The 12,016-nt window shown below is 43.9% G+C and overlaps 5 protein-coding genes across 5 annotated transcripts in view; 3 read left to right on the top strand and 2 right to left on the bottom strand.

Moving 5' to 3' along the window:
* The window catches only part of LOC126563780 (uncharacterized), a 347,215-nt gene that overhangs the window by 302,529 nt on the left and 32,670 nt on the right, over positions 1 to 12,016 (top strand). The gene's annotated exons all lie outside the window — the stretch shown is intronic.
* LOC126564857 (uncharacterized) lies at positions 685 to 1,919 on the top strand. Its single transcript, XM_050221979.1, has 2 exons — positions 685 to 1,559; positions 1,630 to 1,919. The coding sequence occupies exons 1-2, from the start codon at positions 701 to 703 to the stop codon at positions 1,914 to 1,916; spliced, it is 1,146 nt and encodes a 381-aa protein (XP_050077936.1). The 5' UTR covers positions 685 to 700; the 3' UTR covers positions 1,917 to 1,919.
* LOC126565061 (bifunctional peptidase and (3S)-lysyl hydroxylase Jmjd7) lies at positions 2,740 to 4,533 on the bottom strand. Its single transcript, XM_050222200.1, has 6 exons — positions 4,408 to 4,533; positions 4,181 to 4,334; positions 3,547 to 3,699; positions 3,299 to 3,468; positions 3,070 to 3,234; positions 2,740 to 3,002 (listed from the first exon to the last, which is right to left on the bottom strand). The coding sequence occupies exons 1-6, from the start codon at positions 4,460 to 4,462 to the stop codon at positions 2,740 to 2,742; spliced, it is 960 nt and encodes a 319-aa protein (XP_050078157.1). The 5' UTR covers positions 4,463 to 4,533.
* LOC126564661 (MTOR-associated protein MEAK7) lies at positions 6,773 to 9,154 on the top strand. Its single transcript, XM_050221748.1, has 7 exons — positions 6,773 to 6,923; positions 7,057 to 7,284; positions 7,435 to 7,622; positions 7,966 to 8,270; positions 8,345 to 8,571; positions 8,650 to 8,832; positions 8,917 to 9,154. The coding sequence occupies exons 1-7, from the start codon at positions 6,795 to 6,797 to the stop codon at positions 9,034 to 9,036; spliced, it is 1,380 nt and encodes a 459-aa protein (XP_050077705.1). The 5' UTR covers positions 6,773 to 6,794; the 3' UTR covers positions 9,037 to 9,154.
* Positions 10,376 to 10,923, bottom strand: LOC126565998 (zinc finger protein 729-like). Its single transcript, XM_050223199.1, has 2 exons — positions 10,857 to 10,923; positions 10,376 to 10,788 (listed from the first exon to the last, which is right to left on the bottom strand). Exons 1-2 carry the CDS (start codon positions 10,921 to 10,923, stop codon positions 10,376 to 10,378), a joined length of 480 nt encoding a protein of 159 aa, XP_050079156.1.

Genomic DNA, 12,016 nt, shown 5'->3' on the forward strand with positions numbered 1-12,016 from the left:
GATTAGTATATAAATGGGGCCCGGATCGTCCATTTGCGTTAATTACTGTTCGTCCTTCTTTCTGTGTGGATCGGATTGTGCGAGTTGCAGAACCTTGTGGCGTCCTGTGCGTGTGTTTAGTTTGCTATCTGTGTAAGTGTGTGTATTCGAGTGAAAATTGCTGATTTTCAAGAAAAGGTAAGAACCAAATTGCGTATGCCTGAGTGATGTATTGTGATTAAATGGTGGTCGTTCATATTTTTCCTGCTGGCTGTGAATGTCTCTTGACCGTATTTGGCACTGCTATGATGTTCGTAAAGTAGTACGAATACGTACGGGAGACATGTGCAAACCAAAGTTCTGGATGAATTGAACGCTAATCGATGGAGGAAGATGAAAGTACAGGAATGGCTACCGGGAAAGGGATAGATGGGAATAGTTTCGGATGATGCTACTGCTTTTTACCATATGTAGGCTATACAGGCCGTCCCCAAAACGTATAGTACGGAGTAGTAACACATTCCGAGGTCATTCACACACATTCCACTCCAGTCGCGATATCCGTTCCCCTTAGACAAAGATGTGATATTTGCATCGTACGCACATTCCGCGCCTTCCGGTATGACGAGCACGATCATGTGTTTCGCGTATGGCAGGAATGTAACATTAAACCGTGTAACGCTTATTCATACCCCATTTTTGTTCTCTTCGATTTCCAGCCATGACTGACTTCGATGCTGCATCCGCACTTCTGATGCTGAGTTCCGGATATCAGCAATATAAGAATGAGAACAACAATATTCGTACAGTGCTAAAAACCGTCAACTCCACAACAGCCAACAACAGCTCAGCAGCTTCATCTCCAGTGAAAAAACGCGAGCGAAAGAACGGATCGCCCAAACAACGGATTACTGCTGTATCACAATCGCCACCGTTCTCCATTGCAGCTGTACACGAAAACGTCAGCCAGAAGGAACTGTTTGTTCGATTGATCGACTCTGGAATGCAAAAGAAGAAAAACACCCGTACTACATCGATCAGAATGGATTCATCGTCACCGGAAATGGAGAAATGGGATAGCAGCGGCAGTACCTTATCCCCCACGCTAGAACTGCATCAGAATGTGACGTCTACTGCCAGAAATGTTCCCTCAATGCTGTACGCAAGTCCCGATATGAATGGGTTCGCATTGATGCTGAAATCGAACGGCAACCAGTACACTAGCTCCCCGGACATTCCATCCGGGGTGGTCGGTGGTGGTATGCTTTCGAAAGGAAGTAATAAAAAACGGTTTCTGGATAATGATCTGGTTGATGAGGAGGACGAGGATGAAGGCGCTATTGCGATGGTCGTAACGGCCGACAAACCAGCACGATCTCCTTCAGATTCTGGTGTTTCATCGATTCTCGACGAACTGCAACGACCGGTACTGCAGCGCTGGAGCGCTGGAGATAGGGGTGAGATAGACACGGCAGTGCCGGCCAGTGTGCAGATGGAGTTGGACAAAATTAACGAAATATCCGCCTACAATAAGGACATCTACACCAAATCAAAGTTGGCCTGCTTTCCACTGGAAATGAGTAAGTAAGAAGCATGGAACTTCTCCGATGTACTTAACTGGATTTGACTCTTACTTCCCTATCCTCGTAGCTTTCAACCCGGCTAAGTCTCGCATACGGAAGAAATGCTCGAACGAAATCGACGATCAGGAACGCATCAAGAACAACGAAGCATCGCGTCGATCGCGCCACAAGAAGAAGCTCATTACGCACATGCTCAACATTAACCTCGAGTTCGATCGCATGGAAAACCGGAAACTGTACATGGAGGAACGCCGGTTGACCGATATCATTATGGAGCTGGAGGAAAAGGCGCTCAACCGTGGAATCGATGCGCAGGTGGTTCAACATTTGCGATCCTCGTGCGGATTTCAGTGAGTACGGATGTGGTGACGATGGCGATGGCTGGAAAGGCGTGGCGCTAACGAAGGGTTCAGAATCCTGATTGTGACCTACTTACTTAGAATCGACGACGGTGATCCCTTCACCCCATTTTTAGGCGAGGTTTTTGTATGTTTGTATGGGGTTGTATTTATTGTTTTTTTAGCTGATATATGTCCTTGATTTCATATCGATTGTGATGTTCATATTTTTTAAATCATTCTTTTTACAATTTATTTCTATTTGTATTGAGTATTGCCACAATCAACTTTATCTTGGATAACTATGAAATTTAAAGAAAATTACGAAAGAATGAAGAGCATTTTTCGAGTTTGTGAAACAAAATTTTTAAGCTGGTCGATGTTCATATTTTTTGAATCTTTCTTTATACAAATTATTTCTATTTGTATTGAGTATTGACGCAAGAAGCTTTATCTTTGATGAATATGAAATGTAAATAAAATTATGAAAGAATGAAGAGCATTTTTTTAGTTTGCGAGACAAAATTATTTAAGCTGGTCGGTTTTGGCTATTGGGTGCTTTAGCAGAGTCAGTTGATCCTCTAACTAGTAAAAACTATAGTGAAACAGTTCCTCCAGTTGAACTTGGTGCTAACTATATCCTTGAGAGGAGCTAAAATTTTCCTGAGGAGTTACTTGTAGGGTAACAACTACCGCTTTTTTGTTTGAATCGCTTAGTGTTTGGATGATTTTCTAATTGTTGTATCCTAGGCTAAGAAGAGACTTTTTCGAACCGCAAATACCCCAGGTTAAATTACCACGAGTCAAAAATTTAATTTAAAACAATCACTCATAATAATTTATTGACCATAATTGCACAATTTCTCCATCATTCTGTAGAAACAATAGCGTGCATCGTACTCCATGTCGTACCAAAAGTTGACCGCAATGCATTTGTGGCTTTGACGTACGTGATGATACCAAAGACTGGGCAGATACAGCAGATCACCAGCGTTTAACCGTATTTCGTACGTCGTCGCATCGGCATAACACGGAAAACGTTCCAAATCCGGTTCCAGCGGATCGACACTAACCCATTCGATGAGCCGTGGTTTACCTATTTCTGTAAAAGGACTCACATTAGTACAACAGGCTTCTCCCTATAACAATTTTTCCCACCGCTTACTTACCATCAAGAATAGGTTCGATCACTATTTTATCGTCATTTTCCTGCATGTAAATGCCCATCGGGTAGTGGCGCCGGGGCACATTGTGCAGATCGATCGGAGGAATCAAAATAAAATCTTTGTAGCCCGAAATCACGCAGTAGATGTTCTCGTACGGATCCTTATGCACTACGAATAAAGGCAATAAAAGGGTTAAAATGGAACCACAAACACAGTTTTAGCTGGTACCAACTGGATGTGATTGCCCGTTCATCGCCCATCCAGAAATTGATAGCATCCGGTTTTTTGTTGAATGCTTCTGAAGCAAAATCAAGACTACTTTCGTTGACGTCCATCCACAGCTCTTGAAAATCCTCGGTAAGATTTGAATTTTGGCGCTGTATGTAAGGAATCGCATCCGGACTAAGCAATCCGACATTAATAAAAAGGGATTAGCAGTGTGCCATAGTTACTCGTTGCAATTTGACTGTTTTTACTTACTTCTTGTCATCGAGAGCGTCTAAAAACTCTTCCATACACATGCTTTGCTCTAGCGGCAGGACGAAATACTCTTCCTCCTCGTGAAAGGCCAACCCATCCGCGTAGCCGTTGGGCGTGATCGCTACCGTTACCTCCTTGTCGGCAAGCGTTTCTCTGCGGAACTTACAAAGGGTAAGAGGATTGTTCGATCTTGGGTTATTTGAAGCCATTCACAAAACCAACAATCTACGACGTTTGCAAATCTAAACTACACTAAGCCATTATAGTGAGGTTGAAACAAATTACAAAGGATGATTTGTTGCGTGCACAAACAGGTGCACAGAGCGATGCATCATAATTTTATCATTTCCTTAACAGGAGAATCAGGGAGGGGGGGGGGGGGGGGATGTAATAATTTAATTTTGATGCTGCGTCCCAGCTGTGAAGGTTGCTCCTCCCCAGTCAATGAAAGGTGAGATGATCGTCCAATGAAACTTTTCCTCTCGCGATGACTGTATTTGGCCGTGGTTCAAAAATGCAACAGCGGCTTGGCCGTTGCCAATAAACGCGATATGACGGTACGCAACGGTGCAACAGAACACAAACATTCGGAGCCGGAAAGGCCACACACACACACACACACACTCGAACTAACCGAAAGTATTTAGAGTTCCATTTCTCCACCGCTGGCCAATCGTTTATCGCTTCCCGCATGATGAGAGGCAAATTTTTCGCTACACTATCACGGACAAATTCCAGCGCACTCGGAATTCCGAACGTTTCCGGTATGCTGGCAGGAAGGAACAAATCTGTGTTGGAAAGAAAGCAGGCCAACGGCACATTTAATGTTGATGATTTGATACGGTTACAAGCACCAAATACCTTTAGCTTCGTTGGTAAGCACTTGGAAAGCGTCGCGGAGGTTTGAATTGTTCATGCTTTGCCAGGGAAGGAGGTTTGCACCGTTCAAAAATACACCGTCGTTCCGTCCGGAACCACCGTTTCGTTCTGTTTTGTAGATTTTGTTGTGTTGATTGCAAGCCGCCATAGCAAACGGTTGACAGCTGTCAAACGCCGGTTTGTTTACATCAAGCCGTGGACAGATGGTGTGTGTTGTACGTGGGTAGGTAAAAAATTATTTATTTCCCTTTTTCCATAATTAATTGAAGAGCATTTTGTGTGAAAAAAATGCGAGAAATGTAAAGCATCAATTTGCTCATTTTAGTAAAAATAATTTCGGTTGAGCACGTTACAAATATTTTTTTTTACTCTCTTTCAAACAAAACTGTCACTTTGAGACAGTTTGAACGGACCTTGCGATCATCCCGTTTTGCACTGTTTTCGTTCTGCGGGCCGCAAAAAAGGGGTGGAAAAATCTTTGCTCCACGGATGGCTCCAATGGTTGTCGCACATTTATTTCATCCCGGTGCGCGATACCGTGCACACTACGTGCTTTTTGTCTCATGGTGTGGTTAGATTTCGTGAAAAGATTGCACTTGAAAGCAGCCCACCCACCGGTAGCAGTGCATATACGGTGTAGTTTTTGCTCTCTTCCATTCAAGGCAAGGAACCTGCTCTAGTCAATGGCCAAGTGAAAAGTAAATAGTTGCACCAACAGGCTGGAATGTGAAACGATAATACAAACTTGGCTAAAAAAGGCATTAAATAGGCCCAAGCTGCTCTGTTGTGTGTGGGGAATGTGCGTTTGTTTATGATAGTTGTGTAAAGCGGTTGTCTGTAAACGTGCGACGTGATATACTAATTAATATCTCAAGTGGGAAAGGTAAATATTGCGCTTGATAACAAGGGATGTGCAACAGAGCGGCCAGGATTTACTAGGAAATGCAGCAGGGTGGAAGTGATCATAATCTCTATGTCGAATGTTTACGCTATGTCCTTCCGTGTGTGTGTGCGAGTGCGTACAAGTGAGAAAGCAAAGGGAATAATAATATTACTTCCACTAGTAATAGCTACTGTATTTTTGATGACATCTGATGGTGTGGTGGAGGTGGAGGGGGAGGGGAAGTGACGGGGGAGGGGGTCGAAGATAAAAGGTCTACTTTTTGCAATCACACCTCCCAACTCCCACCCAACCCACTACTACTACACCCTATGTAAACAAGGCAGCCTTCTGTCCTCGGAGCAGCAGAACGAAACGCGTGTAGTTTTAATAATGTTGCGGGATATGCTCATGTGATCACCCTGAGCTTGAAACTATAGCAGTGCGACCTGCTTCAGGTGTCTTCGAAATTGTCTTAAATCGATTCAGTGTTTGTTGCTCGTGTTCTAATTGAAATGTGATTTTAAAAATAAATTGCCGCCTATTATAAAAAGTGTGTTAAAGTGTGTGTTACATTATAAAGTTTCTCTTCAGGAAGGCAGATAAAAATGAAAAGTCCATTAATCTAACCTCATAGGATGATAATAAAGCAAGTTTTTTATAGCTACTAGATTGATTTGATTCGCTGTTCAGCAACGCTGCAGACTGTATCGATCTTTCGTCTACTTCGATCTCTGCACCTGCCTACCAATACCTCAAGTTGATAAGGGGATCATCATCATGACCGACCCCGAGGCTGCTTCAGTATTGCGTATGCCGTTCATCATGTGCCCAAATAAGCAGATAAGCCGTCTCGATCGTCCAATAAACAATTTATGATACTCTGCAGTTTCTGGTGGGGCTCAAGGTGCGGGAGGAGGAGGAGGAGTCCGCAAACCTCGTTGAGTGTGACAATGGATGGAAAGGAAAGATAAAATATGCCCAGAGAGTTTTCCCCAACTCAACGGTGTTGAGTCATGGCATGTCGCTTTGTGCTCAGGGTTGATCGATGAATGAAGTCGTTCGGTCGATGATTTTCGAAGATAACGACCCGATGATGAAGTTTGCTGTCGGATGATGTGGCTGCCACGTCCAGTCTGTGGCGAAAGTACTATGCTAATAAAAATGTTATTAAGTAAAAGAGACTCAAAATAGTAGATCAAAACTTCCAGATTTTGTAGTACCATAGAAATAGCTTAAGATGAATATGGAAATGAATGAATAAGGAAAACCCCGGCCCGCGGAATGGGTTAGATGTAATTAAAACGACCGGGGCACTACTGAATATCGTTGGCAATTATACATTTTCTAATATCGTTTCGCCATTTTTCCATTTTCCTCTGCAGCGTCTCCATATCGCCATCGCTTCTTCGCCACAAACCGCAACTGACCATTAATGCGTCCTGGTGACGCTTTTTAATTACACACCAGACGAACCAGGCGAAGCGAGATGGGGAACTCGAGCACAAAGCTGGCAGAAAAATGTTCGCTGCTGGCGAAGAGCGAGGTACCGGTGGTGGCAAGCTCCTTCAAGCTAGTCAGCAAAAACTCGGAACGCATCAAGGAAGATGATCTCATGGTTGGTGTCGCTTCGTTTCTATTTATTTTACTTCCATCTGCGCTCTGACTCTCTGTCCCTGTCACTGACTCTTCCGACAAAAATCTTGCCCTGGCTTGGTTTCATCGTTTTTTTGTCTTTCTCCAATTGGCAGAAATTCTGGGGCTCACAGATGGATCCACGGTTGGCACAGTACATTACCAACTTCCTATTTGGGCCACTCGGTTCCCGTTCGCCGGTGGTTGAATTTCAACGGTTCGCCGAACTGTACGTGTACTGTGTCCGTGGTACCATCGATGAAAGAATCAATGTGCTGCTGTGCAGTCTCGGCCAGCAGCCCGAATCGGAATCGACCGAAATCGCTTATCCGCTTATCAAAGAGGTAAGGCAGAATCGTTACGATTGGGGTGGTGGAGTGCCTTCGATTTTATCATCGTTATCAGCTGTTTCGGATATCGGGGGGAAATTATCCTTTCATTCATTGCCCTTTTTTATGATTATTTGTTCTCGTTCCCCCATCATGTACGTCTAGTACGTGGAGGCGGTTGTGAGCAGCTATATGCGAGCGATCCGACTCGAAGCAGGTCCACAGTACAAATCGTGGGAATCGAGAGGATTCCGCATAGTTAAGGACTGCATACAGAAGCTGGCCGAGAGCTTAGCGTACGATGTGGTGCAGCAGGGCACGCAGAAGGTTACCCGGGCCGATGCGGAACGATGGTAAGTTGCATCTAATCGGTTTTGCAGTGGGACGTGTTGCGCATTTTCTCAAAACACGAAATCAAAAGGATGCACCTGTTTCGGGGAAAGGCAATTAAAATTGAATTTCTGGTCCAGAGTAGCAAAACAAACTATAAAATCGATAAGCGTTTTTCTGATTTCCATGTTCAGTATCTGCTTTTGTACCTTCCCGAATGTGCTCCCCTAGCGATAGCTTCCTCTTGGGGGTTGGCCGTTGTTTGGAAAAAGCCTCGTCTCATTTCCCAAGTTTTTTTTGTACTTTTTTGCTACCATTAAATGGCGTCCGTAACCGTTCGTTCGAACATGCATTATCAATTGGCAGGTTACATAAAAATCCAACCTTCCTGAAGATGCTGGAACACGTGTTTTCCCACCTGTACCATTATCGCAACGTGAAGAATGCGTCCGAAGCGGATGGAAACGCACGCAAAAGCATCATCCCACAGGAGGCCCTTCAATCGATGCTACCGTACTGCGAGGGCCTCCAGTACGTACCGGACTATCCGGCGTTTACTGATCTGTCGCAGATGCTGTTTATCAATTCCAATCTACCGGGGACGCAACAGAACAAGTGGCGCTTTCTCTTCTCATCGCAAATACATGGCGAAAGTTTCTCAACCTTACTGGGTACGTGTTCTTTAGTGCGGGGTTTTTTTTTACTGTGTTGCAAGTCGGCTAAAGAACTTCTCTTTCTCGTACAGGTCGCATAATGGATCAAGGATCGACGGTGGTTATTGTGGAGGATGCGAATGGATACATCTTTGGTGGCTATGCGACGGAATCGTGGGCCCTTAGTCCCAATTATGTGGGTAATGAAAATTCGTTTCTTTTCACTTTGCGGCCAAAGATGCGAAGCTTTCCTAGCACCGGATATAATGACCATTATCAGTATCTGAATCTACACCAGCAAACGATGCCAAATGGAATGGTAAGTCGAGCTAGTCGGTGTGGTTGTCTGTATGTAACATAGGTTAATTGAATGTTTTTTTTTTATATCTGCGCCAAGGGTATGGGAGGACAGCACGGCTATTGGGGAATGTGGCTGGACAGTGAGTACGGTATAGGCGAGTGTTCCGAGTCCTGCACGACATACAAAGGCTACTTTCAGCTGAGCGCCACCAAGAAGTTTAACATCCGAAATGTGGAAGTATGGGGCGTCGGTGATAAACCAGTAAAGGAGGATGAAGCGGTGCGTAAAAGGATGAGGAAGGGCCACACAATCCTGTTTTCTAATCCACTACTTTTCCCATTTAATTTAACTTTTTTGCTATAGGAGGACGAAAATTCTGGCGCTCGCTCCGTACTGGATGGTAATGCAGACAGCAAGGCAATCCTCAAGATGAGTGGCCGAGAGCAATATTCGGACGGCTATCGAGAGGAACCGAAAGATTAAGGATTGCGAAAGCACGCCAGAAAGCAAAAGTGTTTCGTGCTGGGCCGGTCGATGGAGATCAACTTGGTGGATGTAACGGATACGTTCAATTTCAACTTTTTGTAACCGTGTGTACCACACAAATCAAAAGATGGATCTGTAGCGTTTTAAGAACCAAAGTCTGAATAGTTTTCTCATGCGGGTTTTATTGTACCTTACCGTTTTTGTTTCCGCTTTCGTAATTTCTCTACATCTCTCTTAATTAAATCAGTAAAAAAAACTTCAACAAGAAAACAACACCAACTTGCACCAAGAAAACAACCAAATCCAGGAACAACATCAAGCACTGCGCAATCACGAAACTCTTTATCTGGCGTGTAGATATAATAATCTGAAAAGGGAACGTTTTGGAAAGCACAAGTTTGGTTTTTTTTGCACAGCAAATTTAGCGCAGATATCATATAGTAGTAGTAGCAGCACAGCGGTATCAAAGATACACCATTAGCTCTAAAGGAAGACTTTCGATAGAGTCATATAAAGCAATGTAAATTCGCAAAACGGTTTGAAGTAGCTGTGAAGATGTATGGGACGATGTTTTAAGGACAGAAACCGTTGCTGGATTTAGAAAGATTTAGTTTTGTTCTCTTTCTCTCTATTACTTAACACAAGCAGTAGGATAGGAGCAGTAAAAATCACTCCTTTATCTGCAATAGAACACAGTGTACCGTTTGTAAAGAGTTTACAGATTAGCTCATAATATCTGTCGATGTCTCCTAACAGTCCTACCCCTAAGAACACATCCGCAAACAAATCACACCAAGGTATTCAGAAATAGTGCAAAATGTTTGTATGCGAACGATAACAGGCTGTATGTAGCGTAGATTCGATGTATATTTATTTATATATGTACCTTTTTTTCAATTGTTTCCTATTGTTTAAGAAATGTTATTGTACCCATCGTGTGGTAAGGTTTGTGGTTAGAAAATGTGCCATATGCGGTACCGAATTAATTATCGATGGGAATGAGAAAACGCGCGCCTTCGCTGCAAAAATCTAATTTAAATCCCGTTTGTGTTTCATGTATGTGCGCGCGTACAGCAAAAACAATAGGACAAAAAAGCAACAAGTATCCCATAGTGGGAATGAAACCCGTTTCCGTCTACCCGAGCCATTGTTGTCAGCCTCTACTCGGTGTGCGTGTTTTGCGTGTGTATTGTATGTACCTATTCCCATTTGTCGTCGTCTCTGTAGTTGGTTAGGATGCACGGATTTGAACGGAGTAACGAAAAATATAAAACAGCATGTGAATTAAGAGCAAACAAAAAAAAAGGCAATGTGTGTTTTTCTTTCACTCATTCAGCTATTGTACTCCCTTTTGGCATTTCAGCTTGTACCGGTTGCAGGATGCCACCGTATGACGTCCTAAAAAGCGTTGACTTCCGAACCGTTTGTTACATTGCTGGCAAATCACCTGCCAGTTATGGTGACCGCTAGTACGCTGATGTTTTGTCAGCTGGTAAGGAAACTGAAAGTTAAGCGCACATGACGCTTCGGGACACACGTTAAGTTGCTCACCACTATGCTGATACGCATGGTGATAGTTGAGGTCCGATGGCCAGCGAAAAACGGCGTCGCAATCCGAACAGCGATGCTTCGCATTAGTACTTGTAGCGCCGTGTCGTTTTCGGGCTCGTTTGCGTTTGAACGTAATCTTCACTGGTTGTTGGACCGTGGCGTCACCGAATGGGTTCCAGAATAGGCGACAGAATTCCGCTGAAAATGGGGGTAAAATAAATAGTGGAAGTTAAATTTTATAATCCTTCGCTAAAAGTAAACCTCACCATCGAACTGTTCGTTTTGCAGGATCAAATCAGCGTTATATCGCTGAGAATGTAGATTTCGCAGCATTGTGGCTTGTGAATAGATAGTGGCACTACTTCGATGTAATCTAGCTGTGAAATTCATAATGGTTCATTTTTACCCCGCGAGAGGGCTCCAACGAGTAATCCGAGAGGTTGTCAACTAAAAGCCGTTATTGAAACGTTTAAATACGGTTTAAATCCGAAATCCGGCCCACATTTTCCATCCATACACTGTAGAGTGTGTAAAGTGCGTACGGTACTGCGCATGTTCACCCCGTAGTGATAACCTGGAAAATTTCTGTTTCCCATTTTGCACAGTACATGTGTGTGTGTGGTGGTGGTTGACAAGTGACAGGGACAGATGTGCGTCCTCACCGTGGAAAAAAGCGCTAGGAAAAACAGAAGTAATATCCATCTCGGGTAGGTCAATCTGCTTCTCGCACAGTAAACCAGCGAGTAATCGACCGTGAAGGTACAATTTCCAACTTCAAACTGAGCATCGCGATTCTGTGACTCTAGTTGCTGTGGTAAAAAGGAAAGCGCTTTCGTGTGTAACAATTCTTGGCAGAATAGCGTTTGGCTACGGTGTGCCACATCGATGGCAAAGTGTGTGCCTGCCTTGGTACCGTGTCCGTTGTTCCGTGTGCAAATAGAGCTGTCATCCAGCTGTGTGTGGAAAAAGTCGTTCGTGTGATAAGCGAAAAACTTGCGAGGCGGAGGATGAATTTGTGTTTTTCTTTGAGTGAGCAAGGGTTTGTGGAGAACTTCATTAGTCTTTCCAAATTTAAAACATAGCTCTTCATAGTTTGAACATGGACTCGTTGCTCGTTGCGTTGTATGTTGCTCGAGATAAAATACAAAGCACCTTAAAAAAGTTGTACAAGATCAGTCCGTGAGATACAGTTCCTTATTGCGGTTTCGGGGTCTTCTTCTCGCGCCTGTGAGATGAGCTGAGCTGAGGTGATGATGGTGAAGTGACAAGCATTGCTCGCGTTCGTTGTGTTGGTGTGGAAAACCTTGCAGCGCGTTGGTAGTGTTTGTGGTATGCTCATTTTCTCACATTTTCACACACATTTCCTCACTCACTCACCACCGTCCAGCTCGCTCGTACGGGCGCTCTCACCAAGCAGCAAAAAACC

This window comes from Anopheles maculipalpis, chromosome 3RL, assembly GCF_943734695.1.
Source record: "Anopheles maculipalpis chromosome 3RL, idAnoMacuDA_375_x, whole genome shotgun sequence".
NCBI lineage: Eukaryota > Metazoa > Arthropoda > Insecta > Diptera > Culicidae > Anopheles > Anopheles maculipalpis.